At 47.7% G+C, this 20,551-nt stretch overlaps 1 protein-coding gene, 1 long non-coding RNA gene and 2 other non-coding genes across 4 annotated transcripts; 2 read left to right on the forward strand and 2 right to left on the reverse strand.

The window, feature by feature from the left end:
- Positions 1–9,790: 9,790 nt before the first annotated feature.
- On the reverse strand, positions 9,791–9,900 carry LOC132419122 (U6 spliceosomal RNA). The gene has a single exon (XR_009518130.1). It is a non-coding gene; the product is annotated as a U6 spliceosomal RNA (small nuclear RNA).
- Positions 9,901–10,491: 591 nt separating this feature from the next.
- On the reverse strand, positions 10,492–11,946 carry LOC132418796 (uncharacterized). Its single transcript, XR_009518038.1, has 3 exons — positions 11,847–11,946; positions 11,473–11,523; positions 10,492–11,052 (listed from the first exon to the last, which is right to left on the reverse strand). It is a non-coding gene; the product is annotated as an uncharacterized lncRNA (long non-coding RNA).
- Positions 11,947–12,068: 122 nt separating this feature from the next.
- Positions 12,069–15,061, forward strand: RPL39 (ribosomal protein L39). The gene is made up of 3 exons (XM_060002786.1): positions 12,069–12,383; positions 13,607–13,710; positions 14,873–15,061. The coding sequence occupies exons 1-3, from the start codon at positions 12,381–12,383 to the stop codon at positions 14,919–14,921; spliced, it is 156 nt and encodes a 51-aa protein (XP_059858769.1). The 5' UTR covers positions 12,069–12,380; the 3' UTR covers positions 14,922–15,061.
- Positions 14,239–14,371, forward strand: LOC132419072 (small nucleolar RNA SNORA69). The gene has a single exon (XR_009518088.1). It is a non-coding gene; the product is annotated as a small nucleolar RNA SNORA69 (small nucleolar RNA).
- Positions 15,062–20,551: the final 5,490 nt, after the last annotated feature.

Raw genomic sequence — 20,551 nt, forward strand, 5'->3', positions numbered from 1 at the left:
ACGGGTTCGAGCCCTGGTCTGGGAGGATCCCACATGCCGTGGAGCAATTAGGCCCGTGAGCCACAATTACTGAACCTGCGCGTCTAGAGCCTGTGCTCCGCAACAAGAGAGGCCGTGATAGTGAGAGGCCCGCGCACTGCGATGAAGAGTGGCCCCCGGGCTTCCCTGGTGGCGCAGTGGTTGAGAGTCCGCCTACCGATGCGGGGGACACGGGTTCGTGCCCCGGTCCGGGAAGATCCCACATGCCGCGGAGCGGCTGCGCCCGTGAGCCATGGCCGCTGAGCCTGCGCGTCTGGAGCCTGTTGCTCCGCAACGGGAGAGGCCACAACAGTGAGAGGCCCACGTACCGCAAAAAAAAAAAAAAAAAAGAGTGGACCCCGCTTGCCGCAATTAGAGAAAGCCCTCGCACAGAAACGAAGACCCAACACAGCCAAAAATAAATAAATAAATAAATAAAGGAGTTCCTTTAAAAAAATCACAAACCCTTTAAAAAAATTGATTAATTAAAAAATAAATTAAGATCTAACTTCCTATGGTATTCACAGACCTTATCTCAACTAGTTCCATAGGAGAAAGAATAGAGGAGTTTTGTGGCCTTTTGTTGGTATATAGAGGCTCTATATGTTGTATGTTTTTATGGAGGTGGCCCAGAATTTTCTTTACTGTCTCTGGGACTGTCCTCTACATGACAAAAATTTATTATGACCATTTATATCCTTATTAAGGAAGGCAAGGTAGCAAAGACAGGCTGAGATTTGGTGAATTCTTAGAAAATATGTACCGACAATACCTAGGATTGGCCATCCTTAGAAATCTCACAGAGCTCATTTATTCATCCACCAAATATTTATTAAGCTTATACTACAGAGGCATGGTTAAATACATGATTGTTTATTGCTACTGTAATGCATGATGTATTATCTATATTTCCAGACTTTAAGGCTATCCTCCATACCTCCAGCCCTGACCAATCCCTTGATCTCAGATGCAGCTCCCTACCGGACATCACCCAATGACCCCAAATATCCCTGGCCCCAAATTGAACTCAACGTTCCTCCCATCCTCCTGCTTCACAGAGGATGTGAACCACCTACTCACTCAGCACTGAGGATCATGTCTGATTCCATCCTCACTCCCCAAGGCTGCTCAATCATCCTGTGCCATTCATCTCCTTCCTCTCCAGGCCTTCATTGCCCTAGTTCAAGCTGCCATCATTCATGCAGTCACTTATTCATTTGCCAATTTTTGAGCACACACCATGTACCATTCATGTTCTAGATTCTGGAATTACATCAGTGAATGAAACAGACAAAATTCCTGCCTTCATGGTACTTACATTGAAGTGGAGAGAGAAAGTAAATATATCAAGCAAAATATGTATTGTTAGAAAGTGACGGGTGCTTAGGAGAAAAAATAAATCAGGGGAAAGGAGTATGATGTTCATGGATAGGGGTTGAAAGGCTTCAATGAAAAGATGACTTTTTAAAATATTTATTTATTTGGCTGCATTGGGTCTTAGTTGCTGCGTGCGGGATCTTCGTTGCGGCATGCGGGATCTTTAGTTGTGGCAATGTGAACTCTTAGTTGCGGCATACATGTGGGATCTAGTTGCCTGACCAGGGATCAAACCCGGGCCCCCTGCATTGGGAGCACAGAGTCTTAGCCACTGGACCACCAGGGAAGTCCCGAGAAGATGACTTTTGAATAAAGAGTTGAGGAGGAAATGAGATAAAGAAGAACCAGAAAAAAGAGATTCTGAAGGAGCAGGCAGAAGGATAGGAAGAAAACCAAGTGTTCTGTCCTGGAAGCCAAGTGAAGAAAGTATTCTAAGGAAAGGTCAACTAAGATAAATGTTGATAGGTCAGATCAGATCCGAGAAATTAACTTAGGATTTAGCAACACAGAGGTCACTGATGATCTTAAGTACAGTTTCAGCTTGAGTGCTAGGTGAAAACCTGATTGGAGTGGGCTCCAGAAAGGATGGGTACCCACTAGGATGGCTGTAATTTTTTTTAATGGAAAATAATAAGCATTAGTGAGAAAAATGTGAACTCTCATGCAGTGTTGGAGGAAATGTAAAATGGTGTAGCCATTGTGGAAAATACCCCAGCAGTTACTCAAAAGGTTAAACAGAGTTACCATATGACCCAGCAATTCCACTCCTAGGTATATATCCAAAATAATTGAAAACAGTTACTCAAACATAATTGCACACCACTGTTTATAGCATTATTCATTATAGCCCAAAACACAGAAGCAACCCTAGTGTCCATCAACTGATAAATGGATAAACAAAATGATTATGTCCACACAGTGGAATATTATTCAGCCATAAAAAGGAAAGAATTAATGACACATGCCACATGAAGGAACCCTGAAAAATTGTGAAGGAAGCCAGACACAAATGGCCACATAATGTATGATTCCATTTATATGAAACGCCCAGAATATTCAAATCCATAGAAACAAAGTATGTTAGTGGTTGCCTAAGGCTGTGGGGGAGAAGGGGAATGGAGAGTGACTGCTAATGGGCACAGGTTTCTTTTGGGGGTAATGAAAGTGTTCTGGATTAGATACCAGTGGTGGTTGTACAACCTTGTGAACATACTAAAACCCACTGAACTGTACACTTTAAAATGGTGAATTTTATGGTATGTGAATTATAGCTCAAAAAAAAAAGAAAGAGGAGAGTAATTGGAAGTAGTAAATATAGACAAATCTTTCAGTTTTGTTGTAAAGGAAGGAAAAGAGCAGTAGTTGGAAAGGGAGTCGAGGTAAAGAGCAGGTTTTTAAGATGGGAGAAGCAACGGCGTATTTATTTGTGTGTTGATGGGAACAATCCAGGGAAAAGCAGGGACAGAAAGGGAGGAACTGCCAGAGGCAGGTTTCTGAATAGGTGACGGGGGTTAGGATCCATTGTAGGAACGGGATGAAGGCAGAGCATTCGAGTACAGTGCTGGTAGCTGGGATGTGGTAGGTGAGTTATGGAAGTTCTCCTGTCATTGCTGAAGTTTTCTCGGTGGCTAGGAAGCAAGGGCATCCCTGAGAGTGAGAATGGAGGAAGAAGGGTTAAAACTGTCATTTAGGCCAAAAGTGAACCAAGCCTGGCCACTGCCTATTTGTGTACAGCCTGCTAAGAATGGCTTTTATATTCGTAAATGATGGAAAAAATCAAAAGAATAATATTTTGTGATACAAAAGAATTCTACGAAATTCAAATTTTAGTCTCCATAACTAAAATTTTATCGGAACCTGGTCACACCCACTAGTTTATGTACTGTCTAGCTACAGCAGCTGAGTTGAATAGTTGTAATAAACATCATATATATATGTCGCCTGCAAAGCCTAAAATATTTGCCATCAGAAAATGTTTGCCAGCCCCTGGCCTAGGCCCTTGCTGATCACAGGCCAGCAGCATGCAGGTCACCTGGGAAGGTGTCAGAATCTGTAGTCTACGAAGATCCCCAGGTGACTCATGTGCACATTAAAGCTTGAGGAGCACTGCTCTAGGAGAATGGGAGGGTGGCTGCACTGGAGAAATGTAGAACTGTGGGGTAGTCTTCAGGGCCCACTGGAAGTCAGTGGTTGTGAACCCGGAGCGAGGTCAGTCGGTTTCCTCCAGGCTCATTCAGCTGTCAGCAGCACAGGCTGTCGGTCAGGTGGAGGACTGGATTTACTAGGGTTACGGTCTCTCCAGGCAAGTACAAAGAAGGGCAGGGTGCGGACGAGTGAGCGGCTGATACAATTTAAGCTAAATAAGGAGGGAAGAGGAGATACGGAGGGGCAGCGGAAGGAACAGGGAAATGGCATAGCTTCAATGGAGGGGTGCTCCCGGTGGGGTGGGAGCATCGTCGTCAGTGCTGGGGTCCTAGAGAAAGTCAGCTGCAAGGACATCAGAGAGTGGGATCATGCCAAGGTCAAAGGGCTGGCAAGGGAGCAAGTGGCTGCGGTGCAGCGGAGGACGGGGTCACCGGAGGAGAGGAAGCCAAGGGGCCGCAAGTGGGTACTGAACTCACCAGGAACCATGACAGGAGCAGTGTTGGAGAGAGCGGCAGTGAACCAGGAGCTAAATCTGCAAGGAATGACAGGGAGAGACTGGGAGGGACTGGGAAGCAGCTGCAACAAAAAAGAGCATCTTTGTGCTGGGACTGCAGCAGTGGCCCCCGTGGGTCTCCTTGCTTCCACTCTTACCTCCGCTACCATCTGCTCTCGGCACAGCTGCCCAAGCGATCTTTCTAAAATAACCACATAACTGCTGCTTGCCCTTCAAAAGCTTTCAACGGCTCCCATTTGCCTTCAGCAGTCATTTTGAAGCTCTACTCTGAGGAACCCTCTTGGCTGGGCAGAAGTGCTTCAGGGGTTCCTCAAACAAGAAGTGTCCAAGTCAAACAGTGAAGCTGTCAACTGCCCTGAGGGGCCTGTTCTTCTGTTTTGTCTGTTTGAGGTATTTGACTTCATTTGTTGATTCATTCATTCATTAAATATTTATTGAGCACCTACTATGTGTGAGGCACTGTTCTAGGCTCGGAGAAGACCGCAGTGAACAAAACACATAATCCAAGCCCTCATGGAATTTACATTCTAGGGAGGGAGTCAGGCAATAAAGAAAGAAAATAGGGACTTCCCTTGTGGTCCAGTGGTTAAGACTCTGCACTTCCAATGCAGGGGACTGGGTTTGATCCTTGATTGGGGAACTAAGATCCCACATGTTATGCAGCCAAAACTTAAAAAAAAAAAAGAAAAAAATATACGTGGTGTTGTAAGCTCCACGGAGAACAATAAAGCAGGAGTGGGGGGTGGGGTGGGGGTGGGGTGGGGGTGGGGGTGGGGAACGCTCAGTGAGGGCAGACGCTGCGCTTTTATTTTTTAATTTTTTACTTTTTTGTGGTACGCGGGCCTCTCACTGTTGTGGCCTCTCCCGTTGCGGAGCACAGGCTCTGGACGCGCAGACTCAGCTGCCGTGGCTCAGGGGCCCAGCCGCTCCGCGGCATGTGGGATCTTCTCGGACCGGGGCACGAACCCGTGTCCCCTGCATCGGCAGGCGGACTCTCGGCCACTGCCCCACCAGGGAAGCCCGACGCTGCGCTTTTAGATGGAGAGGGCGGTCAGGGAAAGCCTCAAGGAGAAGGGGGTGTGAATCAAGCCCTGAAGAGACTGACGGAGGAAGCTCCCAGGCAGAGGGAACAGCAAGTGCGAAGTCCCCAAGACAAGAACGTAACGGCCAGTGTGGCCCAAACAGAGTGAGCTGAAGGTGAGAGCAGCTGGAGATGAGGTGGGGGGGGTGTGGGCGGGGTGAAAGGGCCTGATGGCACTTGCCCCTTGCAGGCCGTTGTATGGACTTGGATTTTTACCTGAGTGAAATTAGCCATTAGAGCCCCTCTGAGCAGAAGAGTGATGCGATCTGACAGGTTTTAATAGGATCACTCTGGCTGCTGTGTTGAAAAGACAGTGTAGGGGGCAGGGTCAGAAGAAGGGAGATTTTTGTAATGATCCAAGTGAGAGATGGTGGTGTGTCTTTTTTTTTTTTTTTTTTTTTTTGGCTGGGTTGGGTCTTCGTTGCTGCGTGTGGGCTTTCTCTAGTTATGGCGAGTGGGGGCTACTCTTCGTTGTGGTACACGGGCTTCTCATTGCAGTGGCTTCTCTTATTGCAGAGCACGGGCTCTAGGCATGGGGTCTTCAGTAGTTGTGGCTCGCGGGCTCTAGAGAGCAGGCTCAGTAGTCATGGAGCACGGGCTTAGTTGCTCCGCGGCATGTGGGATCTTCTTGGACCAGGGCTCGAGCCCGTGTCCCCTGCATTGGCAGGCGGATTCTTAACCACTGCGCCACCAGGGAAGCCCTCATCTATAGTTTTATCTGTAGACCCATATAAAAGTATTTTTAATTTATATTGAAATATAACACCCATAGAGAAAAGCACACGAACCTGAAGTGTACAGCTAGATGAATTTTCACAAAGGGAACACACCTACAGAACTAGCACCCAGATCAAGAAACAGAGTATGACCAGCGCCTCCTCCCCCCAAGGATAACCACTATCCTGACTGCTAATGGCACAGATTAGTCTTGCCCGGTTTGTGTCTTTATGTAAATGGAATCATACAGTATGCATGCTTCTGTGTCTGGCTTCCTTTGTTCCACATTTGTGGATGTTTGTGAGATCCATCCGTGCCACTGTGGGTAGCTGTAGTCTGTTCATTCTCATTGCTGTATAGGAGCGGTTCACAAATGTTTTAGTCTTAGGACCCCTTTACACTTAAAAATTATTGAGGACTCCAAAGGGCCTTTGTTTGTGTGGATTATATCTATCGATATTTACTGTATTAGAAATTAAAACTGAAAAATATTTAAAACCCAAGAACACACAAACACACATTCTATTATTGTGTGTCAGAGCAATGAAGTTATTACAAGTCATGGAGCCTCTTGGAAACTCCACGGTACACCCGTGAGAGGACAAGAGTGAAAGAAGCAGATGACTTCTTTGTATTATTATAAAAATAGTTTTGGGGCTTCCCTGGTGGCGCAGTGGTTGAGAGTCCGCCTGCTGATGCAGGGGACACGAGTTCGTGTCCCGGTCTGGGAAGATCCCACATGCCGCGGAGCGGCTGGGCCCGTGAGCCATGGCCGCTGAGCCTGCGCATCCGGCGCCTGTGCTCCGCAACGGGAGAGGCCACAGCAGTGAGAGGCCCGCGTACCGCAAAAAAAAAAAAAAAAAAAAAAAAAATAGTTTTGACCCTGCAGACCCTCCAAAAGGGTCTTGAGAATCCCCCAGAGTTCCCTGGATCACACTTTGAGAACCATTGCTGTATAGTAGCCCTTGGTAAATATACCACAGTTTATCCATTCAGCTGGAGAAAGATAGTTTCCTGTTTGGGGCTGTTAGAAATAATTCTTCTATAAGCAACTGAGTACATACATTTTTTCAAACTTTAAAAAAAAATTATTGGGGGCTTCCCTGGTGGCACAGTGGTTGAGGGTCCGCCTGCCGATGCAGGGGACACGGGTTCATGCCCCGGTCCAGGAGGATCCCACATGCCGTGGAGCGGCTGGGCCCGTGAGCCATGGCCGCTGAGCCTGCGCATCCGGAGCCTGTGCTCCGCAACGGCAGAGGCCACAACAGTGAGAGGCCCGCGTACCGCAAAAAAAAAAAAAAAAATTATTATTTATTTTTAGGTCGCGCCCTACGGCATGTGGGATCTTAGTTCCCTGACCAGGAATCGAACCTGTGCCCCCTGCCTTGGGAACATGGAGTCGTAACCACTGGACCGCCAGGGAAGTCTCAGAAATGACCAATTCTTGAGCTCACCACCCTCTCTCACTGCCCTCCTTTGTCTCCTCTTCACACCCAAACGTCCTAAAAGCCTCTCCTCCCCACAAGCCCTGCCCCCACTTCACCACCCACTCTTTCTCCTCTTGCCCCCTTCCTCACATCCCGTGTGTACTGCCCAACTTCCAAGGGCACCAGGGAGCACCCTATGTCAAATCCGGGAGCCTCTTCACAGCCGTTGTCCTTTCTGACCCTATGGGACCCAGCTCTGTGGAATTCCAGCCCCTGAAACTTGCCTCCCTGGCTCCAGCCAATCAGGAGGTACAGCACATTGGCTTGTGACTGGTGGCATGCTGTTCCTTCTAGCTGGAATGCCCTTCTCCCCACTCCCCATGTCCTGATCCCACCTGTCTTAGTTGGTGAGAGCTGCCATGACAAAATACCACAGATTGGGTGGCTTAAACAACGGAAGTTTCTCACAGTTCTGGAGGCGAGAAGCCTGAGATCGAGGCATCAGCAGGTCTGGTTTCTCCTGAGGCCTCTCTCTTTGGCTCGCGGGTGGCCGGCCACCTTCCTATTGTGTCCTCACATGGCCTTTCTGCATGCATGCGAGCATCCCTGGTGTCTCCTTGTGTGTCCTAATCTCTTCTGATGAGGACACCAGTCAGACTGTATGAGGGCCCACACTAGGCAGCCTCATTTTTAAAAAATATTTATTTATTTATTTGGCTGTGCCAGGTCTCAGTTGCAGCATGTGAACTCTTAGTTGTGGCATGTGGGATCTAGTTCCCTGACCAGGGATCGAATCCAGACCCCCTGCATTGGAAGCGTGGAGTCTTAGTCACTGGAACACCAGGGAAGTCCCTCCCCAGCCTCATTTTAACTTGATTACCTCTGTAACGACCCTACCTCCAAATAAAGTCACATTTTGAGGTACTGCATAAATTTCAAAGTCAAACTGACCAGATTTGCTGACAAATTGGATATGGGATGTGAGAGAAAAGAGAAGAGTGGATGGCTTCCCTGGTGGTGCAGTGGTTAAGAACCTGCCTGCCAATGCAGGGGACACAGGTTCAATCCCTGGTCCGGGAAGATCCCACATGCCACGGAGCAACTAAGCCCATGAGCCGCAATTACTGAGCCCACGAGCCGCAACTACTGAAGCCCTCGCGCCTAGAGCCTGTGCTCCGCAACAAAAGAAGCCTCAGCAATGAGAAGCCTGCGCACGCAACGAAGAGTAACCCCACTCGCCACCACTAGAGAAAGCCCACGCGAAGCAATGAAGACCCAACGCAGCTAAAAATAAAATTTTTAAAAATTTTTTTAAAAAAGAGGAAGTATTTTTTAAAAAAGAGTGGAAAATAAATTTTGGCCTAAGCAACAGGAAGAATGGAGGTGCCATCTGCTGAGATGGGAAGGACTTTTGAGGGAGCCAGCTGACGGTGAAATATCAGGAGTCCTGTTTGGGACACATTAAGTTTAAAGACATCTATTAGACATCCAGGTGGGGACGTTGAAGGTAGTAGTTCAAGGAGACATCCAGGCTGGAGACATACATTTGGGTGTCGTCAACCAAGAGAGTATTTAAACTTTTCTCTTTTTTTTGGCCGTGCTGTGTGGCATGCGGGATCTTACTTCCCTGATCAGGGATCAAACCCGTGGCCCCTGCAGTGGAAGCGCCGAGTCTTAACCACTGGACCGCGGGGGAAGTCCAAGAAAACATTTAAAGCCATGATGTTGGATGAGGTCACCAAGGAAGGGAGTGTATATACAAAAGAGAAGAGGTCCAAATCTGAACCTCAGCGCTCTCCAATGTTAAAAAGTAAGTGAGATAAGGAAGAATCAGCAAAAGAAACTCAGAGCGGGTGCCATGCAATGCAGAAGGAAAGAACAACAAGTGTCCTATAAAGCTGTAAGAATTAAAAGGATGATTTATATAAGCTCTTAGCACAGTGTCAGTCCCACTCTAAACCGGAGGAAATGGTAGCTATGATGACGATGATGATGACGATGATAATTCATCTACTAAAGGTTTATTTGTTGCTCCTTCCTTCTGGTCACCAAAAAGAAAATACTGGCTCTTAAGTAAATAATAAAAATCCAAGGTAAGAAGCCCAAGGTCTCACTTGAATTAAATGTAAATTTGGATGAGGGTCTGAATCTAAAAACTGGGTGGGATTAAAGTAACTAAACTGTTGCTGTTAAAAACTGGTAATTATTCGGGAATTCCCTGGCAGTCCAGTGGTTGGGACTCCGTGCTTCCACTGCAGGTGGCACAGGTTTGATCCCTGGTCGGGGAACTAAGATCCCGAAAGCCACATGGCGTAGCCAAAAAGCAAACAAACAAAACCCCGGTAATTATTAAATTGGGCTCAAGCTTCCTATGGTTTCTGTATTCCCTCTCTAGATCTAAGGCACCAGCATCCAGTTGCCCAAGGCAGAGACCTGGGACTAAGACCTGTTAACTTTATGTCACAATCACCTTTTTTTCCCCCACATATGTAACCATTTGAGAACATTCAAAAAAATATGGAACGCTGCCCCAATTTGCGTGTCATCCTTGCGCAGGGGCCATGCTAATCTTCTCTGTATCCTTCCAATTTTAGTATATGTGCTGCCGAAACGGGTACCACAATCACCTCTTGATCTTGTTTCTTCTTATTCAACGTCATGGTGACTACCTTACTTTGTGCCACCATCACTTCTTTTTTTTAAAAAAATAAATTTATTAATTTATCTAACTCTTTTTTTTAAAAAATTAATTAATTTATTTATTTTTGGCTGTGTTGGGTCTTCGTTTCTGTGCGAGGGCTTTCTCTAGTTGCGGAGAGCGGGGGCCACGCTTCATCGCGGTGCACGGGCCTCTCTTGTTGCGGAGCACAGGCTCCAGACGCGCAGGCTCAGTAGTTGTGGCTCACGGGTCCAGTCGCTCCGCGGCATGCGGGATCCTCCCAGACCAGGGCTCGAACCCGTGTCCCCTGCACTGGCAGGCAGACTCTCAACCACTGTGCCACCGTGGGAGCCCCCCACCATCACTTCTTGTTTAGACTATTTCCAAAGCCTCCTACTTAGTTAGTTTGTTTGTTCTACCATCTGTCACTATCCCAATCCAGGGATTCGAAACCATTTTTGTGCCATAGAACCATTTGGCAGTCTGAGAAAGTTTCTGGACTTATTTTCAGAATTAAAAAAATATATTTTATTTTATTTTTGGCTACGTTGGGTCTTAGTTGCGGCATGCGGAATCTTTATTGTGACATGCGGGATCCTTTGTTTTGGCACGCGGCTCTCTAGTTGTGGCTCACATGCTCAGTAGTTGTGATACACAGGCTTAGTTGCCCCGGAGCATGTGGGATCTTAGTTCCCCAACCAGGGATCGAGCCCGCGTTCCCTGAATTGGAAGGCAATTCTTAACCACTGGATCGCCAAGGAAGTCCCTCAGAATCGTTTTGTGGTTTTTTTTAATAAATTTTATTTATTTATTTTTGGCTGCATTGGGTCTTCGTTGCTGCAGGCAGGCTTTCTCTAGTTGCGGCGAGCGGGGGCTACTCTTCGTTTCGGTGCGCAGGCTTCTCATTGCGGTGGCTTGTCTTGGTACGGAGCACGGGCTCTAGGCGCGCGGGCTTCAGTAGTTGTGGCCCGTGGGCTCCAGAGTGCAGGCTCAGTAGTTGTGGCGCACGGGCTTAGTTGCTCCGTGGCATGTGGGATCTTCCAGGACCAGGGCTCGAACCCGTGTCCCCTGCATTGGCAGGCAGATTCTTAACCACTGCGCCACCAGGGAAGTCCTTCTCAGAATGTTTTTAAATGCATAAAACAAAGCACACAGGATGATAAAGAAAACCAATCACACTGCGATACAGCTATCAAAATATTTTCTAAAAGAAATGTGTACTATAGCAACATACAGGATTAACAGAGTTCTTGTGGGTCTACTGTAATTTCAAAGAAGTGATGAGTACATAAATGATATTTCGAGACATCTGCATCAACTGCAGTGTGATATGAAACCATCTTTTATTTCTATTGGTGACCAAGTCACAGGTACTGCTAATGTCACTGTAGTTTGTTGTCTACATTTGTAAATAAAGAAAGCACTACATTTCAGAGTTTGATGAAAACGAAGTTGTGATTTTTTTTCCATCCACGTTCGTACCCTGTGAATTCTATACATTGACCCTTGTGGACCCCAGGTTAAAAACCCTTACCTTAATCTATTGGTGCAAAAATGCTTGAAGTGACTGTAGAGATCTTTATTCCTAAATGGGGAGAAGAAAAAGATGAAAACGGGGAACATTAACATCCAAAACGTGTGCCATTAATTCCTGTACATTTTGCCAAAGGTGGGTTACAAAGTCAGTCTGAGCTTCCTAGCAGCCAAGGGAATGTTCTGTCCAGAACTTTCTCAGTTTAAAACCTTGATTGGGGCCGTGATCCTTAGTACTCTGCGTTGTGTAAAACCTTGATTGGTTATACAGTGCTGTATGTCAATTATATCTCAATATAACTGGAAAGGAAAAAAAAAACCCTTGATTGGCAGCCTCTTGCCTAGTCTAACGCCCCATGGCCAACACCACTGTACCTTCCCATCCCGCACGGCCCAGCCTAGTGGACACAACCGCCGAGAAAGAGCCGGGGGCCAACCCCCTAGTCCACTCCGGCGGGGCGTTCCCAGCCCCCACCCCTAGGCGCGCTCCCTCCCAAACGCAGGACCGAAGTCCCTTGCGCAGGGACATAACCTCTTCCCCGCCCTCCTTGGAGATAGCCCCGCCCACTCCGCTCCTCCCGCCTTCGGAAGGGTTTCTGCCTTGGCGGTTATCACGGACTGTGTGTCTCACCCATGACACAGGGTGCCCCTGGCACACTAACGGGGTCCTGAAAAACCCGATTACGGAACTGAAGCAAAGGGAATTCCATTTCGCACGAATGAGCGCAGTTTCCCACGGCCTCACGGTAGCTTGCGCAGAGAGCGGCCGCCAGGGGGCGATGGTTGGCTCATGGCGTGTCCTCCCCAAGCCCGGCCCCCGGCGGCGCCCTCTAAAACACGTACTTCCGCTTGATTCTCCCTCTTTTCTCTTGTCCTCCATTCTATCTGCGGCTGGATTTGATCATCGCCATGGTAAGTCCATCCATTACCATCGGGTCTGGGGTGGCTTTCCGAGATCTGAGGTCCCCGCGAGCTCGCCGGTGCCGCGGGCTGCGCCGATGTGCGGGACCCTTTTTAAGGCCTTTTCCAGAGGAGATGGAGTTGGGCCACGGCTCCAGTCCGCGGGCCTGCTGGGAAGCGAGCGAGCACCTGGGGAGGGGCGGGCTGTGCCGGCCCCGCGAGGTCCGAAGGGGCGCTCTGTGCTCCAGGCCACTGCTCAGGCGGGCAGGGATTCCCGTTTTTCCCGGAGCGAACTCTGTTTCGGGGGCAAGAAGAGAAGTCGAGGGGGTACCCCAGAAATCGTGGCCTGACTTCGGGCTGCCTGCGACACGCGGGATGTTCCTGGCATCGAAAAGGCAATGTAGGCTGCTGGTTTTCGAAGAGTGTTTTTACTTGGGTGCCAGGATCCTTCCACGCTATGAGATTACAGGACTTTTTAGCCCTTTGTTAAGGGACTTGAACGTCACCTCGTAGAAACGCCTGGATCAAGGGGTGATGTGCTCTGAATGTGACGGGAAGCTGGGAAAGTCATCCTTGGGAAAGTGACGTTTTAAATAGAGTTAGAATTAATACCAAAATGGTCAGAGGGCTAGAACAGATTTACCGAAAGTCAGGGACTTTGTGTAAATCTTTTTTTTTTTTTTTTTTGCCGCTCCGTGTGGCTTTTTGGATTCCCGACCAGGGATCGAACCGGGGTCCCCAGCAGTGGAAGCGTGGGATCCTAACCACTCGACCACCAGGGAAGTCCCAGTACTCTGGTGTATAAAATAGTGCGCTGAGACTCACTGACTTGCAAGGGATTGTTCCTGAAAACCACGTGCTTTAGTCCCCGCCATCTCTGACTATAGTCCTCTCAGTCCTGGGTTGACAGCAGGGAAGACTGGAACACGCCCTAGCCTTGGAGCAGAGAGGACCTGGGTTTGAATCCCAGCCAAATCTGCACATTAATACTCTGCTTTGGGGCAGGTTACCTACCTCCCTGACTACTGATTTTTCTTTGAACAGTGGGAATTATGGTATCTGCCTCCGGAGAAGTGAGGAACAAAGCAAAGGGCAGTGATGGGTTTAGCATCGAGAGGGTTGTTCTTGGTATATGTTAAGCATTTGAATATTTGTTGGATTTAGGGAGTTCTTGACTTTGAATCATTGGAGCAAGTTCTGGTATTGCTGTTAAATTGATTGCATTTCCTTCCCAGTCTTCTCACAAGACTTTCAGGATCAAGCGATTTCTGGCTAAGAAACAAAAGCAGAATCGTCCCATTCCCCAATGGATTCGAATGAAAACTGGTAATAAAATCAGGTAAAGGCAAACACTCCCCACCCTTGTGTTTTGTTGAACTTAGGATTACTTTGGGGGTGTAAATGCACAATTGAAAGTTATATGCAGTTTAATTCGTCCTGAGCCACCATTCTGAAATTCTTTTGGGTTTTTTTTTTTTAATGTGCTTCTTCTGGGTTTCTGGACACAGTCAGCCCACAGCTGAGCTTAGGGGCAGACACTCCTCCAATATTTGTTAATTTCCTTGTTGTCTTCAGTCTGAGCCAGAACATAAGATGGAAGGCCCATTTCCTTAATTCATTTAGCCAGTTACACATGTGAAATCACCACCCACTGTAGCTTTATAGGCCAATTAATTGCAACCTTTGGTTTATCGTGTCCTCATCCAATGATGGTAGGACCTGCCTTTATAGTTGTGAGGAGTGAAAGAAATGTATATAAAGCTCAGTGCCTAGCTCAATAGAGGGTACCTGCAGTTATCAGATGCTGGTCTCTTGCTCTGTGGTCTGGCTTTTTGTGTGTGTGTTGTCTAACTTTTAAAATGTATTGAAAGCAGGTTGCAATTACAGTGCTCCGTTTCGTGGAAGTACTGACATAATCCTGCTGAAAGAAAATCTGTGTTGATCATTTTTGATTTTGCCTTTTATGGGGGTAAAATCATGACAGATTGACATGAACATTTCTGAGATGGCCTTAGCTCTGCAAATAACTTGGCTGTGGTATTGAAGTGACTGAGGGTGTTAATGTAGTATTAAAATTATGCAAGAGCTTTTTTGTATGTGTGACCTATTATGTAGAATTACTGGTTTTGATATAATTTAGAAGGGGAGGTTATATGTCTCTGGGTCTACCCCAGGTCTGTTGAATCAAAAGTGAATGAGCGTACACTTGGGGAGAGGAGAGAGCTTCTCCACTACTTAGTCCCTATAAGGAACCAGTGTATGTTTTCCTTAGCCTGGAATCATTTTGAGAGGTAAAAAATTGCTTTGACTAGTTCTTTAACACATCTAGCAAATCGTTTTTTACTCTCCAAAAAGAGCTCCAAACTTGTTAACGGTAGGGAAAGTGGAACGCTTTTTCTTTCAAAGATTTTTATGGTACTTCAAGGCAAAGTTTGTGGTCAGTAAGAGCAGCTAAATTGAGGTCAGACTGCCTTTGTAATTTGTGATCTCCTTCTGTGTAGGTACAACTCTAAGAGAAGACATTGGAGAAGAACCAAGCTCGGTCTATAATGAGCCTCACATATGAATTCACACACATTATCAGAACATCACTAGTGTCTGGAACAGCTGCCTGTGTTTGATGCTCTCTCCTCTTGAGCTTTCCTCATCACTGCTCACTGTGTAGCTCTGTAATAAACATGTGAACCTTTTGTTGGAACTGTTATTGTATTATTCTGGTTTGTGATGATGTACTGAATAAATACTCCTCCTATCAGATGTAACACAGGACTGTCCAATGATAGAAATGTTCTCTAGTTACCAGGTACTTAGAAGTATGTCTAGTAAAAGTAAGGAACTGTTTTTTTTAGATTTTGTTGTTTAATAGCTCCCTGTAACTTGCAGCTCTTATACCTACTGTTATGGGAAGTGCATGTATGTGTCATCCTCATACCTGAGGGTAGCACCTTAAAATAAAAGGCTTTTGTGGGTGGGGGGCATGCCACGATGCAGGCAGGGTCTTAGTTCCCTGACCAAGGATCGAACTCGTGCAGTCTTAACCACTGGACTGCCAGGGAAGTCCCATAAAAAGCATCTTCATATACTATTCTGTGGTGCCAGTCCTCAGAGTAGGAATCATGTGAGCCAGGGATTGGCAAACTGGTCTGCTGACTGTTTTCGTATGGCCTGTGAACTAAAATTATGCATTTTAAAATTTATTTTAAAATAAATTTATGTATTTATTTTTGGCTGCGTTGGGTCTCTGTTGCTGCGCACGAGCTCAGTAGTTGTGGCGCACGGGCTTAGTTGCTCCGTGGCATGTGGGATCCTCCCGGACCAGGGCTCGAACCTGTGTCGCCTGCATTGGCAGGCCAATTCTTAACCACTACCGTGCCACCAGGGAAGTCCCTCCATTTTTATTATTTATTTATTTATTTATTTATTGCAGTATATGGGCCTCTCACTGTTGTGGCCTCTCCCGTTGCGGAGCACAGGCTCCAGACGCGCAGGCTCAGCGGCCATGGCTCACGGGCCCAGCCGCTCCACGGCATGTGGGATCTTCCCGGACCGGGGCACAAACCTGTGTCCCCTGCATTGGCAGGCGGACTCAACCACTGCGCCACCACGGAAGCCCGGCCCTGCATTTTTAAATGGTTGAAAGAAATCAAGAGTATTTTTGACATGTAATACATTCGAATTTACAGGCCAGGCACTATTCTTAGGTACTTGAGTTTAACTGATGGATAGACAGATGTACGTTAGGCTAGTAATGGGCCAATACACAGGCCATATCTAATGTCTGGGAAAGATGGGAGAAAGCCAGAGTGCCCCAGCTAGTTACCTGTGGAATTAGGCTGGAACTGCCGCAGAGGAAGGGGGTCAGGTTTAGTGCTAACTCCCTACCCAGCTTGTAGGGAGCCTGCACTGGACAGAGCCGATAAAGCAAGTGACAGGAGCTGTCAGAGTGCAGCAAATGGTGGTTGCACCCCTTGCACAACCAAGGGGCCCCTGACCTGTAACCAAACTAGGAGGCTCATGACCACGGTCCTTAAGAAGCACCACTGTGCTCACCAGAATTTTGAAGGGTGGGCTGCAGAATACCCACCAGCCCAAGAACGTGGGAGCTGCCAACAGATCTTGGAAAAACACTTCCACTTCCTTTACAAGCTCCTAGATTTCAAATATTTTCTCTTATTGCATCAGTGTTTCCTTCGTATTCAAAGACAGCTGCCACTGTGTGAACAGCAGTTGGTAAATGTTAATGTGCTAAAAATGTTATTCAAGTCCAAGGCAGAGGGACTTGATACAATTAATTAACAGTCATGTGATGGAAATTTCTAACCATTTTGGAGTATTAGGAATACCTCACCCTCACCATTCAGAGTAGGTAGGCTCCTCGCTGAGCCCGGGGAGGTTATGACAAGGCCAAGGTCACACGGCAGAGGGAGCTTTCTCTATAGACCTTGAATAAGGAGGATTAAAATTGAAAGGGAAAATGATGGACACCAGGGTTGGTTGGCCGTGTAAAAGGGGTTTCTTTGGAGCCTGGGGTTGGACACAGGTCCTGGATCCAGTGGTTCCTCACTGCCTCGTGCAGTAAGTGCCGGTATTTGTTTCCTCGGTGGACTAGATTGCTGCTTCCTGAAGGGAGGAATGGGAGCTTTGAGATATTTAGGACTTATATTTACCTATAAGAGGTGCAGCATAAGATCAGCTTTTAAAAGACAGTCAACTCCGTGGTGATGCTGGCCATCCCTCGATGGCCTACTGAGAAGCAGGCAGCAGCAGAGTGGTGGCCAAGAGTTAGCAGTCTGGAGTGGCAAGACTGCATAGTCTGCATTCAAATCCGGCTCTTCATGCACCAGCTGTAAGCCTCAGTGTCATCTGCAATGTGGGACCTCCCTCAGAGGGCTTTGAGGATGAAGTTAATAACGCACTGAAGCAGTTGACTCAGCGCCTAACTAGGAAACGGGGAAGAGGAATGGGGAGTAAGCAGGATTAAAGTTTTGGTGTGGACCCCTCCCCAGCAGACGTGGGCTGTATGCTGGATAAAGCAAAAATAAGACACAGGGACCGAAGACAGTGGGAAGGGGCAGGTTGTCAGGGGGGACATCAGGCAGAGCTGGCATGGAGTTGGTGCTTAGTGTCAGCCTTTGGAGAGATGCCAGTTCCCTTCTAGTTCCAGGATTTGAATTTGGAGTAGAGTAACCCCTCGAGATCTTGGAAAGAAAGGAGGTAGGGTGACTTGAGGACGAAAATCCTGGGCCTTACACTCACCTCCAGGTGAATCCCACCTCTGTTACTGAACCAGCTGTGGAAACATCAGGAGACTTATCCAGAATCATACCTACTTCGGGTTTGTAAGGATTGAATGATAATGTCGGTCAAGGATCAGTCCTAGCAGATAATTCTCCCATTTTACAGATGAAAAAAAGTTAAACAATTCTCAAACAAGAAAATAAAATTTAAAAAAGAGAAGGGCTTCCCTGGTGGCGCAGTGGTTGAGAGTCCGCCTGCCAATGCAGGCGACACGGGTTCGTGCCCCGGTCCGGGAAGATCCCACGTGCCGCGGAGCGGCTGGGGCCGTGAGCCATGGCCACTGAGCCTGCGCGTCCGGAGCCTGTGCTCCGCAACGGGAGAGGCCACAACAGTGAGAGACCCGCGTAACGCAAAAATAAATAAATAAATAAATAATAAATAAATAAAAAAGAAGAAAGGGGAATTCCCTGGCAGTCCAGTGGTTAGGAATTGGTGCTTTCATTGGCCAGGGTAAAAAAAAAGTCCCACAATTCTCATTCCTGCTGATAGCAACTAACAGTTTGAGTACTTAACATGGCAGGTAGCTGCTGTCAGCAGGAATGGCAATGAGAACCAGCTTGAACAGGAAGTAGATTTTCTTGGAAAGAACAGGGTGAAGTATTAACCATTTACCCTTCCCTGAGGGTGTTTTAGCCCAGAGAAGCAAACATGAAGCCCCTGCTTATACAAAACGTTGGGTATTTGGGGAGCCAGAGGCAAGTATGACCCTCACAGGTATTGCAGTCAAGAGAGCGTGCCGTGCATCTGTACCTGTGCACATCAGATATGCCCGTCTGGGAACGGAGGGAGGGAGGATGGGTGGCAAACCCTCGAAGAAAACTAATCGATGCCTTAACATGTGTTTACAAAGGGTGAAGGAGGAATGACTTGCCTGGGGAGTTGCGGGAAGGCCTCACCCAGGTTCACGAGGAGGCAAATGGTGTGTGTGTGCGCATGCGTGGTTGGCAGGTAGGTAGCTGGGGCTTAAGGCACTAGGGAAAGAATGTGGAGAATCGGGCACATCATGAAAACTCAGGCATAACGAGTAGGGAATGGCACTGTTCTCACTACTCACCCTCTGTAGGAGCACCTCATTCACCACACTGGTGGGCCAACACCTGCACCTGAACTATGGTCACTGATGAGGCCACCTGCAGCTGCATGTCCAAAGCTGTCACTTGAGACCCAGGAGCAGTGGGACAGGACTTGTGCCTCAGCCTGACCCTAAGTGGAACTGCGTTCTCTCTTTTTTTAATTAATTAAGTAATTGATTTAGTTGTGGCTGCATTAGGTCTTTGTTGCTGCGCGCGGGCTTTCTCTACTTGTGGCGAGTGGCGGCTACTCTTCGTTGCAGTGCACGGGCTTCTCATTGCGGTGGCTTATCTTGTTGCGGAGCACGGGCTCTAGGCGCACGGGCTTCAGTAGTTGTGGCACTGCGCCACCAGGGAAGTCCCAGCCCCATTTAATGTTAACACATGGCTAATCGTGAAAGCCACAGTCACAGTGCAACCTACCTTACCGTTTAAATGAAAGAAGACAGGCATTACCAACAGTTAGGTACCAGAGTAACTGAAGTAAGACAAGATATAGTCCCAGTTTTACAGCTACAATGAGCCTGCTACTAACAAACCACGTCAGCTTTGGGGACTTCAGTTTTCTGCCGCTCAAAATGAGGAAACTGGTTCTAAATCATGAACCTCTAATGCTACATTTGTAAGTCTCTAAATGTATATCTGATTCATTAGAAAAAGTGTTTCCACTGGGGCCACCAAAGGGAGAAAGGCATTGGAACAGAACGCAAATGACCTACAAAGAAACAACTATTAGTTTAATCAGAAAGCCTGTGGCTCTAGTTCAAGGTCAGCTGCCTCCGACTCCCACTTGTTCATTCCGCAAACACCCAACACAGACTACGAGGTGGATGCATGGCGCTGGGTGCTGGGTGCTGGGCTGCAGGGGTGAGCCACATCCACAGGCCCCCATTTTCACCGGCTCACAGTCTGCAGGGGACAGACGAATGTGCAGACAGCCACAGCCCCCGATGCTAAGTGCTGTGCTGAGGAAGGCACTAGGTCCTTGGGAACCTGACCTGAACATGGGAGTGAGGAGCTGAGGAAGAGCAAGCTGAGCCCCGAAGGCCAAAGAGGAGTTAGATCTGGCGGGTGGAGTGTGGTGTGTTCATGTGCTACACAGAGGATACAGACTGTGAAAAGGCCCAATCAGGAGAAAGCTGGGAGGGACTTCCCTGGTGGTCCAGTGGTTAAGACTCCACGCTTCCACTGCACGGGCCGTGGGTTCGATCCCTGGGCGGGGAACTAGATCCCACATGCCATGTGGGCAACCCCCCCCCCTAAAAAATAAATAGAAAGCTGGGAGAATTTAGGGAACTGAAAGTCACTCTGTGTGGCAGAAGTGTGGGAAGGGGACATACTCGGGGGTGGCGGGAGAGGGGTGCCCAGAGGAAGTAGTAATGAAGGAGGAAGCTGGAGAGTAAGCAGAGGCCAGATCAGTGGGAGGCTCAAAGCCTTGAGACAGAGCTTGGATTGCATCTTGAGGCCCAGAAAAACATTGAAGGGCTTGAAAATGGACAGATGCCTATCGGGTTTGGGTTTAAGAAATAACCGGGGTTAGTGCGTGGAGTGCTAAGATCAGACTGGCTGGGGATGGGGCAGCATAGGCTAGAAGTAGAGACTAGTAAGAGGCTGTGGTTTGTAGTCCGCATGAGAAAGGATGGTGGCCAGCACTAGGGCAGAGGCAGTGGAGATGGAGTTAAATGGACAGAGGAGAGATTTCATAGAATCAACAAGACTTGTGACTGAGTGTAGGAGAAGAGGTAGAGGGAAGTGGCAAGGATGATGCCCAAGTTTCTGGCTTGAGCAACAAGGTGGTTGGTGGTGTCATTC

Source organism: Delphinus delphis, chromosome X (genome assembly GCF_949987515.2).
Source record: "Delphinus delphis chromosome X, mDelDel1.2, whole genome shotgun sequence".
In the NCBI taxonomy this organism is placed as follows: Eukaryota; Metazoa; Chordata; class Mammalia; order Artiodactyla; family Delphinidae; genus Delphinus; species Delphinus delphis.

Excerpts from the sequence above, each read along its gene's own strand:
- RPL39 (XM_060002786.1), top strand. Across the intron at positions 13,711-14,872 it reads AAAACTGGTAATAAAATCAG|GTACAACTCTAAGAGAAGAC; the intron begins GTAAAGGCAAAC and ends CCTTCTGTGTAG.